This window comes from Sinohyriopsis cumingii, chromosome 10 (assembly GCF_028554795.1).
Source record: "Sinohyriopsis cumingii isolate HCF-2022 chromosome 10, ASM2855479v2, whole genome shotgun sequence".
NCBI classification, from domain to species: domain Eukaryota; kingdom Metazoa; phylum Mollusca; class Bivalvia; order Unionida; family Unionidae; genus Sinohyriopsis; species Sinohyriopsis cumingii.
Genome location: NC_142970.1, coordinates 13,096,463 through 13,114,649, shown reverse-complemented (window position 1 = coordinate 13,114,649; position 18,187 = coordinate 13,096,463). Strand labels below are relative to the sequence as shown.

General features: G+C 37.7%; 1 protein-coding gene across 1 annotated transcript; it reads left to right on the top strand.

The window, feature by feature from the left end:
* The first annotated feature begins 68 nt into the window (after nucleotides 1-68).
* On the top strand, nucleotides 69-17,232 carry LOC149789617 (ubiquitin-conjugating enzyme E2 G2). The gene is made up of 5 exons (XM_089971646.1): nucleotides 69-226; nucleotides 4,885-4,966; nucleotides 9,477-9,595; nucleotides 15,320-15,460; nucleotides 17,083-17,232. Exons 1-5 carry the CDS (start codon nucleotides 184-186, stop codon nucleotides 17,193-17,195), a joined length of 498 nt encoding a protein of 165 aa, XP_089827772.1. The 5' UTR covers nucleotides 69-183; the 3' UTR covers nucleotides 17,196-17,232.
* The last annotated feature ends 955 nt before the right edge of the window (nucleotides 17,233-18,187 follow it).

The window sequence follows — 18,187 nt, the reverse complement described above, 5'->3', positions numbered from 1 at the left end:
TTGAGATCAGTAACGCCAACTTTGATTGGCCATTGAACCGGGCACAACCAATGAACGTATTGGTTTCTGTCTGAGAATGGTTGCATTTATTGAACCTCCAGATATTAAAGAGTCACCAAAATCGGCAGAAAATGCAGGAACTCCGTATATTCAGCCCATGATATAGTTTATACAACACCAACCATGGCTGGTTCGGCCCTGAAAAGATTAATGGCAGAATATAAACGTAATTTATGATTGATATAAACCGTTATTAAACGCTTTTATGTATGCATTTTGAATAGGACTGGCATAATGAGAAAGCACTTGTTAGATTTCACGTGAAACTTACGTGTATGCATCGTCCTTGGCATCTGACACGGCCCTGATGCTACAAAACATGATACTTAAAGTTTTTATCCCTTTTATTAATTAAAGTTGAAAATTTTGTGTTTCGCCGATTAAATTTATGGGAAAAATTGTCTTTTAAAAATAACATTCGATTTTTTTTGTATATGGAATACAGGATTTTGACGAGGAAGGCAATAAGAATCAAATAAAAAACTAACTGGAGTTGAAACAACTAAAGGAAATATTTTGACCCATACCAGCTCCATTAGATTTGTTAATGGATGGCCAGCCTACTAAGACCAGTTGTAAAATATATGCATGACCAAATTTTGTTGACAGCATAGAATGAAAAATAGGGAATTCAGTGAAAAGACAAAAATGTCCTCGTATTAGTTTTCTTTTTATGTCATAATTTTAACTAACCAAACCCAATCAAGACTGCTCCAATGGCCTACAGGTTAGAGCATCTGTCTTGGGTGCAGGAGGTTGTGAGTTCTAATTCCGGCCAAGTCATACTGAATAATTATAAAGATGTTACTAGCAGTTGCCTCACTTGGTGCTCGGCATTAAGAGGTTAATGTTAGGACTGGTTGGCCCAGTGTCAGGATAATCTTATGGATTAAGCTTCTTCCTTGTTTTATAGGTTGAAATATAAAATAAACTTGTTTACTTTTACTATCCATGTTCATATAAACTTCCACAGAGTAATATTTGTCTGTAATTGGCCTATTAATGCTTATGATTTGGCTAATTATGCTTGCAGTTAACTAATAATGCTCATGATTGGGCTAATGATGCTTGCGATTGGGCTACTAATGCTTATGAATGGGCTAATGATGCTTGCGATTGGGCTAATAATACTCATAAATGGGCTAATGATGCTTACGATTAGGCTAATAATGCTTGAGTGGGCTAATGATGCTTGTGAGTGGGCTAATAATGCTCATGATTGGGCTAATAATGCTCATGAATGGGCTAATGATGCTCATGTTTGGGTTAATCATGCTTGTGATGGGCTAATGCTTGTAATTGGGCTAATAATGCTCATGATTGGGTTAATGTTGCTTGTGATGGGGCTAATACTTGTAATTGGTCCAGTAATGAATGAAATATTATCCATATAATTAAGCATCATGTATATATTTTCAACAGGACTGTCATAGATGGAACTTAGCTTCATACATAGATGATCATTTAATTGGTACAAAAGTCAAAATGACAAAATATGACAAAATGACAAAATATGACAAAATATGACACAATGAAAAAAATGACAAAATATGACAAAATATGATGCTTAAACTCTTTACCTTGCTCCAAAAATGATGAGCTGATATTACACAAATATGAAAGCATTAAATGTTGTCTGAAAACTGAGCAGGGAAGGGCGACACCAGTTTGGTGAAAATTTGAGTTCAACTATACTTTCTCTTTGTATTTGCATGACATGACTGGCACTGGAGGAGCTGTTATAGCTTAATGACATCTGAGCTTATATCCCGATAAATGAAATTTTCTGTATGTGACTGAAATGGTTGGCTACAAAAGATGTCCTACTTCCCTTAGCAAATATAATGATTGTACCCCAGTCCAGTGTAATATGTGTAGGCACATATTGGGCCACATTATTAGGCTACATGTAAAGAACATATCTCACTGTGTCAAAACAAGTGTAATTTTATGTTTTGGAATTATGCATCTGACGTTAAGGTGCATATCTAAAGATTTGCAGTATAGTTTGGAATATTTAGCAAAATTGGAAAGATCAAAGAGCGTGAAATTTCAGAGTGTAATTTGCATACTCTCTACAGTTTAAGATTTCTCTATTGATGATGATGAACAGTGGGTCCACCTTATCCTTAATAATTATGCAGTCCTTTTGTCAAAGTATAGTTCAGCTGGAGTTGGCTCCTGATCATCTCAAACTTGTTTTTGGACAGAGTCATGAAAATGAATATTTATCAGAAAGTGGGGATAAAACGAGCCAAATGCAACTCTGACAGGACATCCCAGGTACTCCATAACAGCCTTGTTTTAGCTTCACTCTCTGTTCTTTGATAATGGAAAACTTGGATCAGTTGTGAAAGACAAGTTGGAGCAATTGGTTTGTACAGGAAATAAATTGACAGTTACAAGACAGTTAAGTGTCATTTCTGGTTTTCATCTTCGCTGTAATATTTTCATCTGCACTGGAACATTATCTCACACATCTTTGATGACACTAAGCAATGATAAAGATAACCCATGGAAACAATCGCTTAAGACGAAGATCATTTGTCCAGATGCTGATGAAGGTACCCACACTAATTTAAGGTCCCTTTTTGATGATAATAAATAATCATCCTGACTTGTCTTTACTAATTGGTCTGAATTATCCTTTGTCAAATACATGGAACTGAGTTGATTTGGATAGGGTTCAAGTTTAGCCTTTTGAAAACTTTGGCTTACTATTTTTTTGCTGAGTTGTCTCTGGTCAGAGTTATCTGGTTTTCATATATATCTTTATCATTGGGTGTACTGAAGAACTAAACTTCCATCAGAATAACACTGTTGCTCTTTCATTGTTTTAATCACCAGTCTGGCTTAGTGATATTTTATTTGTTACTGCCTTACACTGATTTCGAAGGAATTTGTTAATGTCTTTTACTGACTGGGGGAATTTGTAGGGTTTCGTACTGCATTATACTGATTGGAGGAAATTTGTAGGGTTTGCTACTGCTTTCAGCAAAGTATGAAAACAGCAATGGTTGGGGTTTACTGTACACAATATCCAGTAAAATACAAATGCAGCTACCATTGAAATGTAAACCTGTCAGAAAACAAGGATAGCCATTTGGAAATCATTTTATGGTGTCTTCCTTCATTGATTTTCAGCTTTTTAAGCAGAAGTATGGATAATTTAACTGTGGAGAAACCAGGAACTGAACTACATTTGTCGTGCAAATTACTCAGATGACATGTTACTTTTGAATATTTGTTGTGTCTGTGCAATATTTAAGGAATTAAAACTATTTTGTGCTCTTCACAACATATGTCAATTATTTTTATAATATTATTGGAGGATACAAGAAATGTGATGAGAGAGAACTTAAGCGATGAAACTTAGCTGTGAATGTAACATCAAATTACAAATACAAGAAATGTGATGAGAGAGAACTTAAGCGATGAAACTTAGCTGTGATTGTAACATCGAATTACAAATAACAGAAGAATGGTTATATGTATCCAGTCCTTATAATCTGGGTAGCTGCAACCATTATAATAAACCATTTGACTAATACACAATTCAAGAGAGAGACAGAGAAAGGCATAAGTTGAAAGGGACAGAAAAATAAACTTTTTCAAGCATTATTGCATGTGATTTTTTTTATAAAAACATGTAAATTTGTATATTTGAAGTTTTTATTATTTGAATCAGAACTTAATGCTCATTTTTAACAATGCTTGTCTGCTTTGCTCCTGGACGGTCAGAATTTCCTTGTTGGTCAATATTACTGAAGGGAAATGCAACTGCTAATGAAATCTTCAAATAAAATGTAAGTTTTTTCCCCACATATTTTCAGAAATTAAGACTTGCTTTTTCTGCGCACACATTACATTAGGTTTAAGTTTAATTGTCCTCAAATCCTGACTGGTATGTTTCTATATTCCTACCAACGAAATCCTGACTGGTATGTTTCCATATTCCTACCAACAAAATCCTGACTGGTATGTTGTTTCCATACTCCTACCAACCAAATTTTACTTAAATTTGGAGTTGACCTTGATGTATGGCAGCTGGCAGGTAAATGATGATGGGATGAGTAATGTGCCCTGTCTGCTGGAATTGATTTATATACCATTTACTTATTAATATGCAATGGGTGAAGTCATTTTACATAATGTATTATGTAACAGTTGACTTCAGTAGCACTCAGTTTATCAGTGGTCAGAATTGACCATAGTAACCTAATGGTCTTTAGATTTGGAATAGTCGATGAATTGTTGGAAAGTATTGCTATGCAGGACAAGTAGAAGTTCCAGGTCACTGGCCCAGTAAGACAAGTAGTCAACTTAAGGCCTTTTTTTTGTCTAGTGTTGCAGACAAGTAGTCAGCTTAAGGCCTTTTTAGCCCTGCAAACAAGTAGACAATGTGAGCCTTTGTTTTAGCCCTGCAAACAAGTTGCCAACTTTAGCTCTTTTCTTTTACCTATGCAAACAGGTAACCAACTTAAACCCTTTTTTAGCCCTGCAAACAAGCAGCCAACTTGAGCTCTTTTTTAGCTGTGCAAACCAGTAACCAACTTGAGCCCTTGTTTTAGCCCTGCAGACACCTAGCCAGCTTTAGCCCTGGAGACAAATTTGCCAACTTGAGCTCTTTTTTAGCCCTGCACACAATCACCAGTAACCAACTTGAGTCCCTTTTTTAGCCATGCGGACAAATTGCTAACTTGAGCCTGTTGTTAGCCCAGCAAGACAAATAGCTGCCTAAAACATTTTTTCCAGTCCCATATGCTTAGAATAGTAAATACTATGAAAGGAGACCTTCCTTATCTCTGGTGTCTTTTTTTCCAGAATTGACCATGAACCCACCAGAAGGAATCATAGCTGGGCCAGTAAATGAAGAAAACTTCTTTGAATGGGAGGCTTTAATTATGTAAGGCCTACATGTATACTTGACTGATAATATTGTACGTGTCAAAACTACATTCCAGTGTTATTCTGTTTTGTCTTTTTATTCTTACACAGACTGATGAGCGATATGTTATATTTATTCCTACACAGTGAAGAACTGTCCCATACTTATTTGTACAAACACTGGTGAACTTTATGGTATATTTGTTTCTACACATTCTGATAAACTTGTATGATATAATTATTATACACTCTTATGAACTTGTATAGTATATTTGTTATTACACATTCTCATGATTAGAACTTGTATGATATTCGTCTATACAAGTTAGGTTTCTGTCATAGATATAAAAAAAGTCTTGTTTTTCTTCAGATTTGCGCATCACATTGATACTGTTTTCTCCTGATGTTTCCCAGAAAAGGTCTTTTTAGTCCCCTCTACCCTGCACCCCCACCCCCAGGTTGAATTTAGAAGCCCAATCATTATTCATCATTCTTGTTATCATTATACAATTATGAACATTTACTTTTATTTCCTTGAAAGTAATGAAATAATCTCATAGTTTTTCTTGTTAAAACTAAATTATAATTATCTTTACATATGTTTTTATTCAATATTTACTGATGTACATTCAAATTTCTACAGGTTAGTGTCAAAATAACAGTGGCTACGTATAATTTTATCTTGCTATCCTGTTGTTATGAAGAATTTGCAAGCGTATTTTTAATTTTGGTCTTTTTGACTTTCTGGAATCAATACTTGTATGATTTTATGATATTATTGTGCATTTGCTATACAGGCGAGTCATATCAAAGACTTTTAGAAATGGTACTAACAGCTGCCCCGTTAGGCGCTCAGCATTAAGAGGTTAGTGTTAGGACTGGTTGGCCAGGTGTCAGGATAATGTGACTGGGTGAGATATCATGCTACATGTTGGTGGCATGATGCCCCAGTGCCATATATGACCATAAACTGCCACACTGCAGACATCGTAGCAGTATGACTGAAAAATTGCTGAAGCTACATTAAAAATCCAAATCACAGACACACATACACTTAATTGGTGAAACTGTCACATCCAGTTGAGGTACCTGATGTTGAAAATAATCATCATTAATATGACATCTATATACATACTGCAGAGGATGCAAACTTTTTCATAGTATGCTAATTTCTGTGGATATCTTGGCTTCCAGAAATAATGAATTTAAAGATCCAGTGAACAGAACCATATGTACTAGCTTATAAATCAAGTCCAATGGCAAACAATAGATCTTTAATCCATCGTATAATGCAGTGGTTTCTTTACCCGATTACTCCTGTCAAACTGCATGAACCATGATCTTCTGGTGAATATGCAACAGTAGATCTGGGTCTATGCAGTTAGAGTATATACAGTAGTTCTATAGAAAGAAAAGGACCCCCTTCCTAAATCCACAAATTTAAGTACCATGAAATGATTCATTTTATGCAAAAATCAATGCAGTCATACAAAAATTAGTCATGTATCATATTATCAGTCATTATCGTCTATATTTGTTTTGTTCAATCACATAAAAGTAATATTCCCTTATGATACTGTCTTGCTTAGAGGTGGCCCCACATGTCCGATTGGTCTAAGGATTTTGCCATTACAGATCACTGAAACATTTAACATCTCTCTGTATGAGTTCAAGACTTGCTTCGACCAGTGTTGGTATGTGAGAAAGCTTGTCACTAGCTGCCCATGCATCATTGATTCTTCTAGTGGTCTCTCTCCACCAAATATACTGGCCACTGTGTGTAGCATACCATGTGCTGAAACATGACATTAAATTCCAAAGAACCATGCTCTGTCAAAGCATGTACATTTTTGCAAGGATTTTATGCCCTTTAATGTTGCTGCTGTCACATGTACAAAGTGAGAAGGAGAACCTGTCCAGGATCAGGGTCAAAATAGAAAGATTCTTATCATGGTTTGATTGGGATTGTAAGCACCACATGATGTACTCAACCTTGATTGGGATTGTAAGCACCACATGATGTACTCAACCTTGATTGGGATTGTAAGCACCACATGATGTACTCAACCTTGATTGGGATTGTAAGCACCACATGATGTACTAAATCAGTTATTAACAAACCATCCATTTAATTTCAGTGGGATGGGGTGGATGCATTGGTTCTTCTTTTGAGCTGGAATTTTTTGTTTCCTTTCCTCAAGATAATTTGTTTCTAATAATATAATGGATATAGCAAGGTCTTGTAGCTGTAAGTCAGAGGAATAATTTTTTACAAGTTATTTAAGAGTCCAGATTAAAATAAAGTATCATGCCCCTCCCCAATCCAAATTAAATGGTGGGTCCCTAAAAGAGCTCTCGAGTCTCAAGGGAAATGTGAAGCATAAATAAATGAAATATCAACAGTAGAAACCTATTTATACTATATGTTGTTAAACATGAAAAATTCAAGATGGAGTTTAGACAAATCCAGCATGGTGTTAGGTCTGAGTCTATACAGCTTGATCCAGTATGGTGGTAGGTCTGGGTCTATACAGCTTGCAGTTGGATCCAAAACTGTGGCAGGTCTGGATCTATACAGCTTGCAGTTGGATCCAAAACTGTGGCAGGTCTGGATCTATACAGCTTGCAGTTGGATCCAAAACTGTGGCAGGTCTGGATCTAACACAATGGCAGGTCTGGGTCTATACAGCTTGATCCAGCATGGTGGTAGGTCTTGGTCTATACAGTTTGATCCAGTATGGTGGTAGGTCTGGGTCTATACAGTTTGATCCAGCATGGTGGTAGGTCTGGGTCTATACAGTTTGATCCAGCATGGTGGTAGGTCTGGGTCTATACAGTTTGATCCAGCATGGTGGTAGGTCTGGGTCTATACAGTTTGATCCAGCATGGTGGTAGGTCTGGGTCTATACAGTTTGATCCAGCATGGTGGTAGGTCTGGGTCTATACAGTTTGATCCAATATGATGGCAGGTCTGGATCTATACAGTTTGATCCAGTATGGTGGCAGGTCTGGATCTATACAGTTTGATCCAGTATGGTGGCAGTTCTGGGTCTATACAGTTTGGTTCAGTATGGTGGCAGTTCTGGGTCTATACAGTTTGATCCAGTATGGTGGCAGTTCTGGGTCTATACAGTTTGATCCAGTATGGTGTCAGGTCTGGGTCTATACAGCTTGCAGTTGGATCCAAAATTATGGATTGACCTTTATACAAATGTTATACAGCATGTTGTGATTCCAGTTTTGTTTATCATCAGCATATACTCCTAGATGTATATGATATTCTACTCTGGATATATATCAATCATTTACAGACAGTCAGGTTGAGGTTTTTGAAGGGTAATGTATTTGATGTTCCTTGTAGCATTGGACCTTTGGTATTTATATACCTGGTCTTGACACCAATTACTGATATGATTGAGATCATTTTGCAGCTGTTCTTTGTGAAATGCTGAATCATCTGCATACATAGTCAGTTTGGTGCTGTCTGTATACAATGGCAAGTCAGTAATTTACAAAAGAAATAAGATAGGTCCTGGGAGTGAGCCCTAAGGCACACCATATGTTATCTAATTTGGACTTGATATTATGATGTTGAGTTTCACTTACTGGATTGTGTAACTGGGATAAGATTTTATCAAGGAATTCTTTTTCTCTCACTGCAATTGTAATTACAAGAAAGCATGCCAGTATATGCCTTCTTTAGATTAAAAAGATTGATCATTTTATCTTGTCCTGTCGGTGTCTTCAAGCCATTTATTTGATATCCTTATCAGCACAGTGTGACATGATTGATTTTACTGGTGTTGTGGTATGGGTTTTTTGTGTGTAAACAATAAGTACAGATTTTCTTTTGCTACATGTGTCTTGGTAGTTTTAGAAATGGTGGGTAATACTGAAATGGGTCTGTACTGTTTGGAAATGGTGGGTAATACAGATATGGGTCTGTACTGTTTGGAAATGGTGGATAATACTGTTATGGGCAATGGCTATGAGCTGTTTGGTAACTGGATAATACTGAAATGGGTCTGAACTGTTTGTGAATTATGGGTACAACTGAAATGGGTTTGTACTGTATGTGAATAGTGTCTAATACTGAAATGGGTCTGTACTGTTTGGAAATATGGGTCTATACTGTATGGGAATGGTATGTGATACTGAAATGGGTCTGTACTGTATGGGAATTGTGGGTATTACTGATTAGGGTCTGTACCGTTTGGGAATTGTGGATATTACTGAAATGGGCCTATACTGTTTGGGAATTGTTGGTTATACTGAAATGGGTCTGTACTGTATGGGAATTGTTGGTTATACTGAAATGGGTCTGTACCATTTGGGAATTGTTGGTAGTGCTGAAATGGGTCTGTACTGTTTCGGAGTTGTGGGTATTACTGAAATAGGTCAGTTCTGTTATGAATTGTGGGTATTACTGAAACGGGTCTGTACTGTTTGGAAGATCTCTTTCATTGCCTTTATACAGTGGTATTATTCTTATTCATGTTAATCTGAATCACTGTTCATATCCATTTTAGGGGCCCAGAAGGAACATGCTTTGAAGGAGGTGTATTCCCTGCCCGATTAACATTTCCCCCAGACTACCCCCTTAGTCCACCAAAGATGAAGTTTACATGTGAGCTTTTCCATCCCAACAGTAAGTGTTGATAAGGATATTAATTACATAAAATTAATTTAACAGTAAGCATTTTCAAGATATTAATTACATAAAATTAATTTAACAGTAAGCATTTTCAAGATATTAGTTACATGAAATTAATTTACTGTAACAGTAAGTGTTTTATTAATGTATTAGTTACGTGAAATTAATGAAACAGTTACCATTTAGTCTGGTAATAATGCAGTACAGTAAAACCTGTCTTAAGAGACCACTGCTACGAGAGACCACCTGTCTTGAGAGACCAGGTTATCCATGTACAGATTTAGAGATTATATCGTGTTTATAACCTGTTATAAGAGACCGCCTGTCATGAGAGACCATTATGTTTTGGCAGAAGGGGTGGTCTTTCAAGACAGGTTCCACTGTAATAGGTCATAGTCTACTTGAAGAGAGGGTACAATATAATTTTACTTAAACTTTTGTACATCTTGTAAGCACTTTATGATTTTAGTTTTGTTCACTGAAACATTTTATTTCACTCAGTAGCATTATTATGAGATGTCGCTGATTGTTTATGAACCACTCTGGTGGCCTAGTGGTTTATGAACCACTCTGGTGGCCTAGTGGTTAGAATGTCCACCTCATATGCAGGAGGTCACGGGATTGAACCCCAGCCAAGTCATATCAGAGATGTATGAAAATGGTACTCACAGCTGCCTCGCTTGGCACTCAACATTAAGAGGTTTGTGCTTGGACTTGTTGGCCTGGTGTCAGGATAATGTGATGGGGTGGGTTATGATGGTCGGACTGTTGTCAGGATAATGTGATAGAGTGGGATATGATGGTCAGCCTGTTGTCAGGATAATGTGAGAGGGTGGAATATGATGGTTGGCCTGTTGTCAGGATAATGTGATGGGGTTGGATATGATGGTCGGCCTGTTGTCAGGATAATGTGATGGGGTGGGATATGATGGTCGGCCTGTTGTCAGGATAATGTGATGGGGTGGGTTATGATGGTCGACCTGTTGTCAGGATAATGTGATGGGGTGGGATAGGATGGTCTGCCTGTTGTCAGGATAATGTGAGAGGGTGGAATATGATGGTCGGCCTGTTCTCAGGATATTGTGATGGGGTGAGTTATGATGGTCGGCTTGTTGTCAGGATAATGTGATGGGATGGGTTATGATGGTCAGCCTGTTGTCAGGATAATGTGATAGGGTGGGATATGATGGTTGGCCTGTTGTCAGGATAATGTGATGTGGTGAGTTATGATGGTCGGCCTGTTGTCAGGATAATGTGATGGGGTGGGATATGATGGTCGGCCTGTTGTCAGGATAATGTGATGGGGTGGGATATGATGGTCTGCCTGTTGTCAGGATAATGTGAGAGGGTGGAATATGATGGTCGGCATATTGTCAGGATAATGTGATGGGGAGGGTTTTGATGGTCGGCCTGTTGTCAGGATAATGTGATGGGGTGGGATATGATGGTCTGCCTGTTGTCAGGATAATGTGAGAGGGTGGGTTATGATGGTCGGCCTGATGTCAGGATAATGTGATAGGATGGGATATGGTGGTCTGCCTGTTAGGATAATGTGAGAGGGTGGAATATGATGGTTGGCCAGTTGTCAGGATAATGTGATGGGGTTGGATATGATGGTCGGCCTGTTGTCAGGATAATGTGATGGGGTGGGATATAATGGTCGGCCTGTTGTCAGGATAATGTGATGGGGTGGGATATGATGGTCGGCCTGTTGTCAGGATAATGTGATGGGGTGGGTAATGATGGTCGGCCTGTTGTCAGGATAATGTGATGGGGTGGGATAGGATGGTCTGCCTTTTGTCAGGATAATGTGAGAGGGTGGAATATGATGGTTGGCCTGTTCTCAGGATATTGTGATGGGGTGAGTTATGATGGTCGGCTTGTTGTCAGGATAATGTGATGGGGTGGGTTATGATGGTCGGCCTGTTGTCAGGATAATGTGATGGGGTGGGATATGATGGTCGGCCTGTTGTCAGGATAATGTGATGGGGTGGGATATGATGGTCGGCCTGTTGTCAGCATAATGTGAGAGGGTGGAATATGATGGTCGGCATGTTGTCAGGATAATGTGATGGGGAGGGTTTTGATGGTCGGCCTGTTGTCAGGATAATGTGATGGGGTGGGATATGATGGTCGGCCTGTTGTCAGGATAATGTGAGAGGGTGGGTTATGATGGTCGGATTGATGTCAGGATAATGTGATAGGATGGGATATGATGGTCTGCCTGTTGTCAGGATAATGTGATCGGGTGGAATATGATGGTCGGCCTGTTGTCAGGATAATGTGATGGGGAGGGTTATGATGGTCGGCCTGTTGTCAGGATAATGTGATGGGGTGGGATATGATGGTCAGCCTGTTGTCAGGATAATGTGATGGGGTGGGATATGATGGTCAGTCTGTTGTCAGGATAATGTGATGGGGTGAGTTGTGATGGTCTGCCTGTTGTCAGGATAATGTGATGGGGTGGAATATGATGGTCTGCCTGTTGTCAGGATAATGTGATGGGGTGGGATATGATGGTTGGCCTGTTGTCAGGATAATGTGATGGGGTGGGTTATGATGGTCGGCCTATTGTCAGGATAATGTGATGGGGTGGGATATGATGGTCAGCCTGTTGTCAGGATAATGTGAGAGGGTGGAATATGATGGTCGGCCTATTATCAGGATAATATGATGGGGTGGGATATGATGGTCGGCCTGTTGTCAGGATAATGTGATAGGGTGGGATATGATGGTCAGCCTGTTGTCAGGAGAATTTGATGGGGTGGGTTATGATCTACATGTCTGTGGCATGATGCTCTAGTGCTAGATATTACCATAAACTGCCACAATGCATGCATCTTAACGATATGACTGAAAAATTGTTAAAGCGACATTTTTTTATGACATAGTGTGAAATAACTCTCTATATGATACATTCCGACAACAATCCTAGTTATGTGAAATTATGATGCTAATATAAATGTAATATGATATAGTTTATCTCTTTCTCTTGGTCTGTATTTTGTCTTCTTACATCATAGTCTCCTGTCCATCCTTATTGTCCTGCGTCCCTTTCAGTTTCCTCTGCATATAAATGTTTTGAGCTTTATTACTGAATTGCCTCCAGACAGGTCTCTACAAATAAAAGGGATTATTCCGTAGTTAGATAAAGGCTCCATTTCATTATACTCATATTATTTATTATTCACTTATTTAAAATTTAATTATTATTCGTAAAGCTTATTTTCATAAAAGTATTCTTTGAACTTATTATCATGAGAAATAATCATCTTGCTTACGGCCGCTCCAGTGGCCTTGTGGTTAGAGGGTCAGCTTCGGATTCGGGAAGTCGTGGGTTCAATGCCCGGTTGAGTCATACCAGAGACTTACAAAAATGGTACTAACAGCTGCCTCGCTTGGTGCTCAACATTAAGAGGTTAGTGTTGGGACTGGTCGGCCTGATGTCAGTATAATGTGACTGGGTGGGACATCATCCAACATGTCTGGAGCATGATACCCCAGTGCTGGACATCACTATAAACCGTCACACTGCAGACATCATAGCAATATGACTGAAAAATTGTTAAAGCTACATTAAAAATCCAAATCACTCACACACATCTTGCTTATATTCATAAAAGTATTCTTCAAGCTTATGTTGATGAAAAGTATTCATCAAGCGTATATTCATGAAAAGTATTCATCAAGCATATATTCATGAAAAGTATTCATCAAGCTTATATTCAGTGTTTCCCTTTACGCACATTTGTGTGTCAGGGACGCACGCTGGGCAAAATTGACGCACACATTTTGTTACCGTGCGTTTTTTTTGACGCAAAGGATTTTCATAATATGATTATGATTTATTTAATACTTAATGCATTGGACGATGGATGGCATCATATATACTTTGTGTATAGGCTTTGACTGGTTCCCCGCTTTGTTTGCTCCCTGCCTTGCGCTCCTCTATTCGTATAGCAAAGTGCAACGCAGGGAACATATAAAACAATGAACCAGACTAGCATAGGCAATGTTATGACGGAGTAGCTTCCCCTAATCTCATGAGCGTCTTGTGATTTCCATCGAGCTCAGCAAGCTGTTCTTGATATTTAACATCAAGGCTCATTGCACTAGAAAGTGATCTCCAGATTAAAATGTCATGCACTAAAAAGCATTAGCGAAGAAAGTGAAAGAAGCAGAACACAAAAGAATAAATGTGGATCCAACTTTAAGGAAAAATGGAGAAAATTATTCCCTTGACTGGAATGTTCATTATGATTACCGGTGTGACTTCTGATCACATGATTGCAAAGACTGCAAAAGTGAAGAATCCTTTCGTGACAGGATTTTAGAATTTTTAAAAATAGGCCCTTGTTCGCCATAAGATATCTGGAGAACACATTATAACCTAAGACATTATTTCACAACAAAGAAATCAGTAAACTTCCAGAGACAAATGCGTTATTTGGATTACAAAGTCAGCGGGTCATTGCAGATTTTGTTGGTTTTGAACTTTTACTGCAATAAAAGAAAGATCTTAAAGTTCAAGTGGAACTTATTAGAAAGAAGATAAATCAGTATCCTCCTTGATATTTGGATAAATGTGTTCAAGGACGAAGTACAATGAAACCTATGATATAGTACACATTTGATGAAAGACAGTAAATTAACTCACATTTGGTTAAAAAGATTTATTTGGCTTTTTGTATTGGCTTATATGTAATGTGTTGGGCTATAATATTGTTGAGGAGACTGTTAAAAGTATGACTTTAAAAGAAAAATGAACTAATAAAATTATTCTTTGAATGGACAATGCATTTGTTTGTTAATTGTGCATGTTGGTGTATTTGTATGGTTAGAGAAAGAGAGAGAGTATGTTGTGCAAGTTGCAATATCCTATTTCAAGCTGAAAAAGTATGAGTCGTATGAAAATTTGTCAGTACATTTTTGACCCCCCCCCCCATTTTTTATTTGACCCCCAGTTTTGACACCTAGGGGTTTTTTGTACCCTCAATTTTACACCCCTGGGGGATACACTGCTTATATTCATGAAAAGTATTCATTAAGCTTATATTCATGAAGAGTAGTCATCAAGTTTATATTCATAAAGTATTCAGAAAAGTAGTAGGAGCCATGGTGTTCATCAAAATGGCTGCTACAATGCAGTCATTGATATTCATGTCAACCACTCTGGTTACTTAAGTGGTTAGAACATTCGCCTCGGATACAGGAGATCATTGGCTTGAATCCTGGGTGAGTCATACCAAATATTACTAGCAGCTGACTCACTTGGCACTCAGCATTAAGAGGTTGGTGTTAGGGCTGATCAGCCAGGTGTCAGGATAATGTGACTGGGTGGGATGATGCTACATGTCTGCAGCATGATGTCTCAGTGATGGACATCACTGTAAACTGCCACACTGCTGACATCATAGTAATATCCAAATCTTATACACACACACACACACACTATTCATGTCAGTATTTGTTTGCTGCTCTGTTCCTATTGGTACCAAATATCCATTGACTACTAATAGTGTTAGTCCCAGGTGGTTACTAGAAGTCCTAGGTGCCACTAATAGTCACAGGTGGCCAGTAATGACATTATTGAAATTATTACAATAGCTGGGAATCTTGTAGAGGAAACCTACTAGATTAAACCATGTACCCCTTGTCGATGCTTATTAATGATGATAAGTTAACTTTGGTACATTTTTACTTCTTCTCTTTTTACAGTATACCCTGACGGCAGGGTCTGCATATCCATTTTACATGCTCCAGGGGATGACCCCATGGGATATGAGACAAGTGCTGAGAGATGGAGTCCTGTACAAAGTGTGGAAAAAATATTGCTTTCAGTCGTCAGTATGTTGGCAGGTAAGGCCCTAGAATAAGCTTCATCGGCCAATTTGTACATGATCCTGCTGCTTTTTAGCTGGTTTTACATGCACAGTTATGTGCCACCAACTGGTTTGACGTGCCTATTTGTGTGCCACCAGCTAGGTTGACATGCTTAGTTGTGTGCCACCAACTGGGTTGACATGCTCAGTTGTGTGCCACCAACTGGTTTGACATGCCTATTTGTGTGCTACCAGCTGGGTTGACATGCTTAGTTGTGTGCCACCAACTGGTTTGACATGCCTATTTGTGTGCTACCAGCTGGTTCGACACGCCTATTTGAGTGCTACCAGCTGGTTTGACATGCCTATTTGTGTGCCACTAACTTTGCAGATGGCTTGCACTTGAGTTAAGGAAAATCCTGTTGATTTTAGGTTTGAAAGTTTATATGTCAATGTAACTATAATTGAAAGAAGAAAATCGTTTCCACACAAAACCATAGCTTCTTTAAATACCTTGACCAGACTTTGCAGATGGCTTGCACTTGAGGCAAGGAAGAGGTCTAATGATTTGGGGTCAGAGGTCAAGTACAATGAGACTGAAAGAAGAAAATTGCTTCTTCACTTTCACCCAACTCTGTGGATGACATGCATGTTGGGTAAAAAGGAAGCCTTTTGATTTGAGGTCAAAGATCATTGTATCTGTGACTGTTAAGAAAAAAGGTTTCTGATTAATAACTTTAGTTTTTGACCATGTACATGGACCAGTGTTTGTGTAGGGCTTGTACTCAACATGTTGAAGAAAATGTCAAAGGTCATGATCATTATTGATCAAAGAAAATAGGGTTTTGTTGAATAACGTTTAGTCTTGAGTAATTTCCTTGACCACATTCAGATTTATACTGGTGCCTGCATAGAGGACTGTTCAACATAGGTTGGATTATAATGTACCATTTACAGTTGGTGTATGATGTACCATACATGGTTAGTGTTTAATGTACCATTCATAATTTGTGTATAATATACCATTCACATTTGGTGTTTAATATACTATTCACAGTTAGTGTGTAGTGTGCCATTCACGGTGGGTGTATAATGTACCGTTCTCTGTTGGCATATAATGTATCATTCAAAGCTGGTGTATAACATACTATTTATGCTTGGTGTGTAATGTACCATGCACGGTTGCTGTATAATGTACCATTCATAGTTGGTGTTTACTGTACCTTTCATGGTTGATGTGTAGTTTACCATTCACAGCTTGTGTAACATACTATTCATGATTGGTGCATAATGTACCATTCACAGCTGGTGCATACTGTACTTTCCATATTTGGTGTAAAATGTGCCATTCATGGTTGGTGTGTAATGTACCATTCTGTGTTGGCATATAATGTACAATTCACACCTGGTGTATAACGTACTCATGGTTGATGTTTAATGAACCTTTCATGGCTTGTGTATAATGTACCATTTACAGTTGATGTTTTATGTTTGTTTCATGGTTGGTGCTTAACATACCAGTCATGGTTGGTGTATAGTGTACCATTCACAGTTGATGTTTCATGATTTTCATACAATATACCATTCACATTTGGTGTATAATGTACCATTCATGATACTTTTGTTAGCACTTATTAAAATGTATATTTTTTGTTGCAGAACCCAATGATGAGAGTGCAGCCAATGTTGATGCAGCAAAAACATGGAGAGAGGATAGGAACAAGTTCAATGAAGTTGCAGAAAGGACAGTCAGAAAAACTCTTGGTTTATGATTTATGTTGTGCAATAAAAGTATGTTTTAAAAACCAATCCATTTCCAATTTTATCTGTTTTCTCTTGATTAAAACATGGAAATGGAAGCAAGATTTTATGGGTGAAGCAAGGAAAGGAATTGTTGTTTTAAAGACAAGAAAGAAAAAACCTTCTTGACTTTTATTATCAAAGGTGTACAGAAATTAATATCAAGATAATTTTTTTAAAATATAATATGAAAATTCCGATTTATTAAAGAACATTGATCCAAATCCAGTGTTGTATTTAAATGTGTTATATAAAACTCTCAGTCACTTAGAAATATACAAAGCATTAAATTATTCCTGTACACAATGAAAATTTCCAAAGATGCCTACTGATCAAGTTTGACTTTAAACATACCAAAAACCTCACCATGCAGTTTCTGAAGAAAGGGCAAAACATTTTGGAATTTGAAGGTTTTGTGCACAATTTCTCAAGGTAATGCTTATTTGAAGTTGTTGTCCACCATAGCCATAAAATTCAAAATGACCATGATACACAGGGTTGTGTAATTCCAAATGGATTTACAAGTTGCCAAACATAAGATGTAATCTAGAAATATTCTGTACACATTGCTGCCAAAAGGACCCTTCAGCTGACTGCAACTCAAGAGTCATGAAAAATACCAGTTACAGACCTGCCACTTATCTACTTTACTAAAATCATGATTTCTCAATTTTTTCTCTCCCAAAATCAAGAGTTTTAAAATTGTCAAAAATATTTTAAAATAACTTTTTATTCATGATGGCTTTGTAAAGAGAGTAAAAGTGATGCAGGCATTTTTCCATTTTCATCTTTTATTTTGATATTTAGTATGTTCATGGAATTAACACAAAATGTCAGCATAAAAGATGAAAACGGAAAAATGATTTTCATGGAATGACTGTAGCATACATTTTTGCATTAAGTAAATAGCATAAGACAGCAGAGATATCAATTCCTTTGTATAGTTTTTTTAAATGTATAGCCT

Coding starts and splice junctions, on each gene's coding strand:
- LOC149789617 (XM_089971646.1), top strand. CDS start 184: ATGGCTGGTTCGGCCCTGAAAAGATTAATGGCAGAATATAAAC. Junction 9,596..15,319: donor TGAGCTTTTCCATCCCAACA/GTAAGTGTTGAT, acceptor CTCTTTTTACAG/TATACCCTGACGGCAGGGTC. Junction 15,461..17,082: donor AGTCGTCAGTATGTTGGCAG/GTAAGGCCCTAG, acceptor TTTTTGTTGCAG/AACCCAATGATGAGAGTGCA.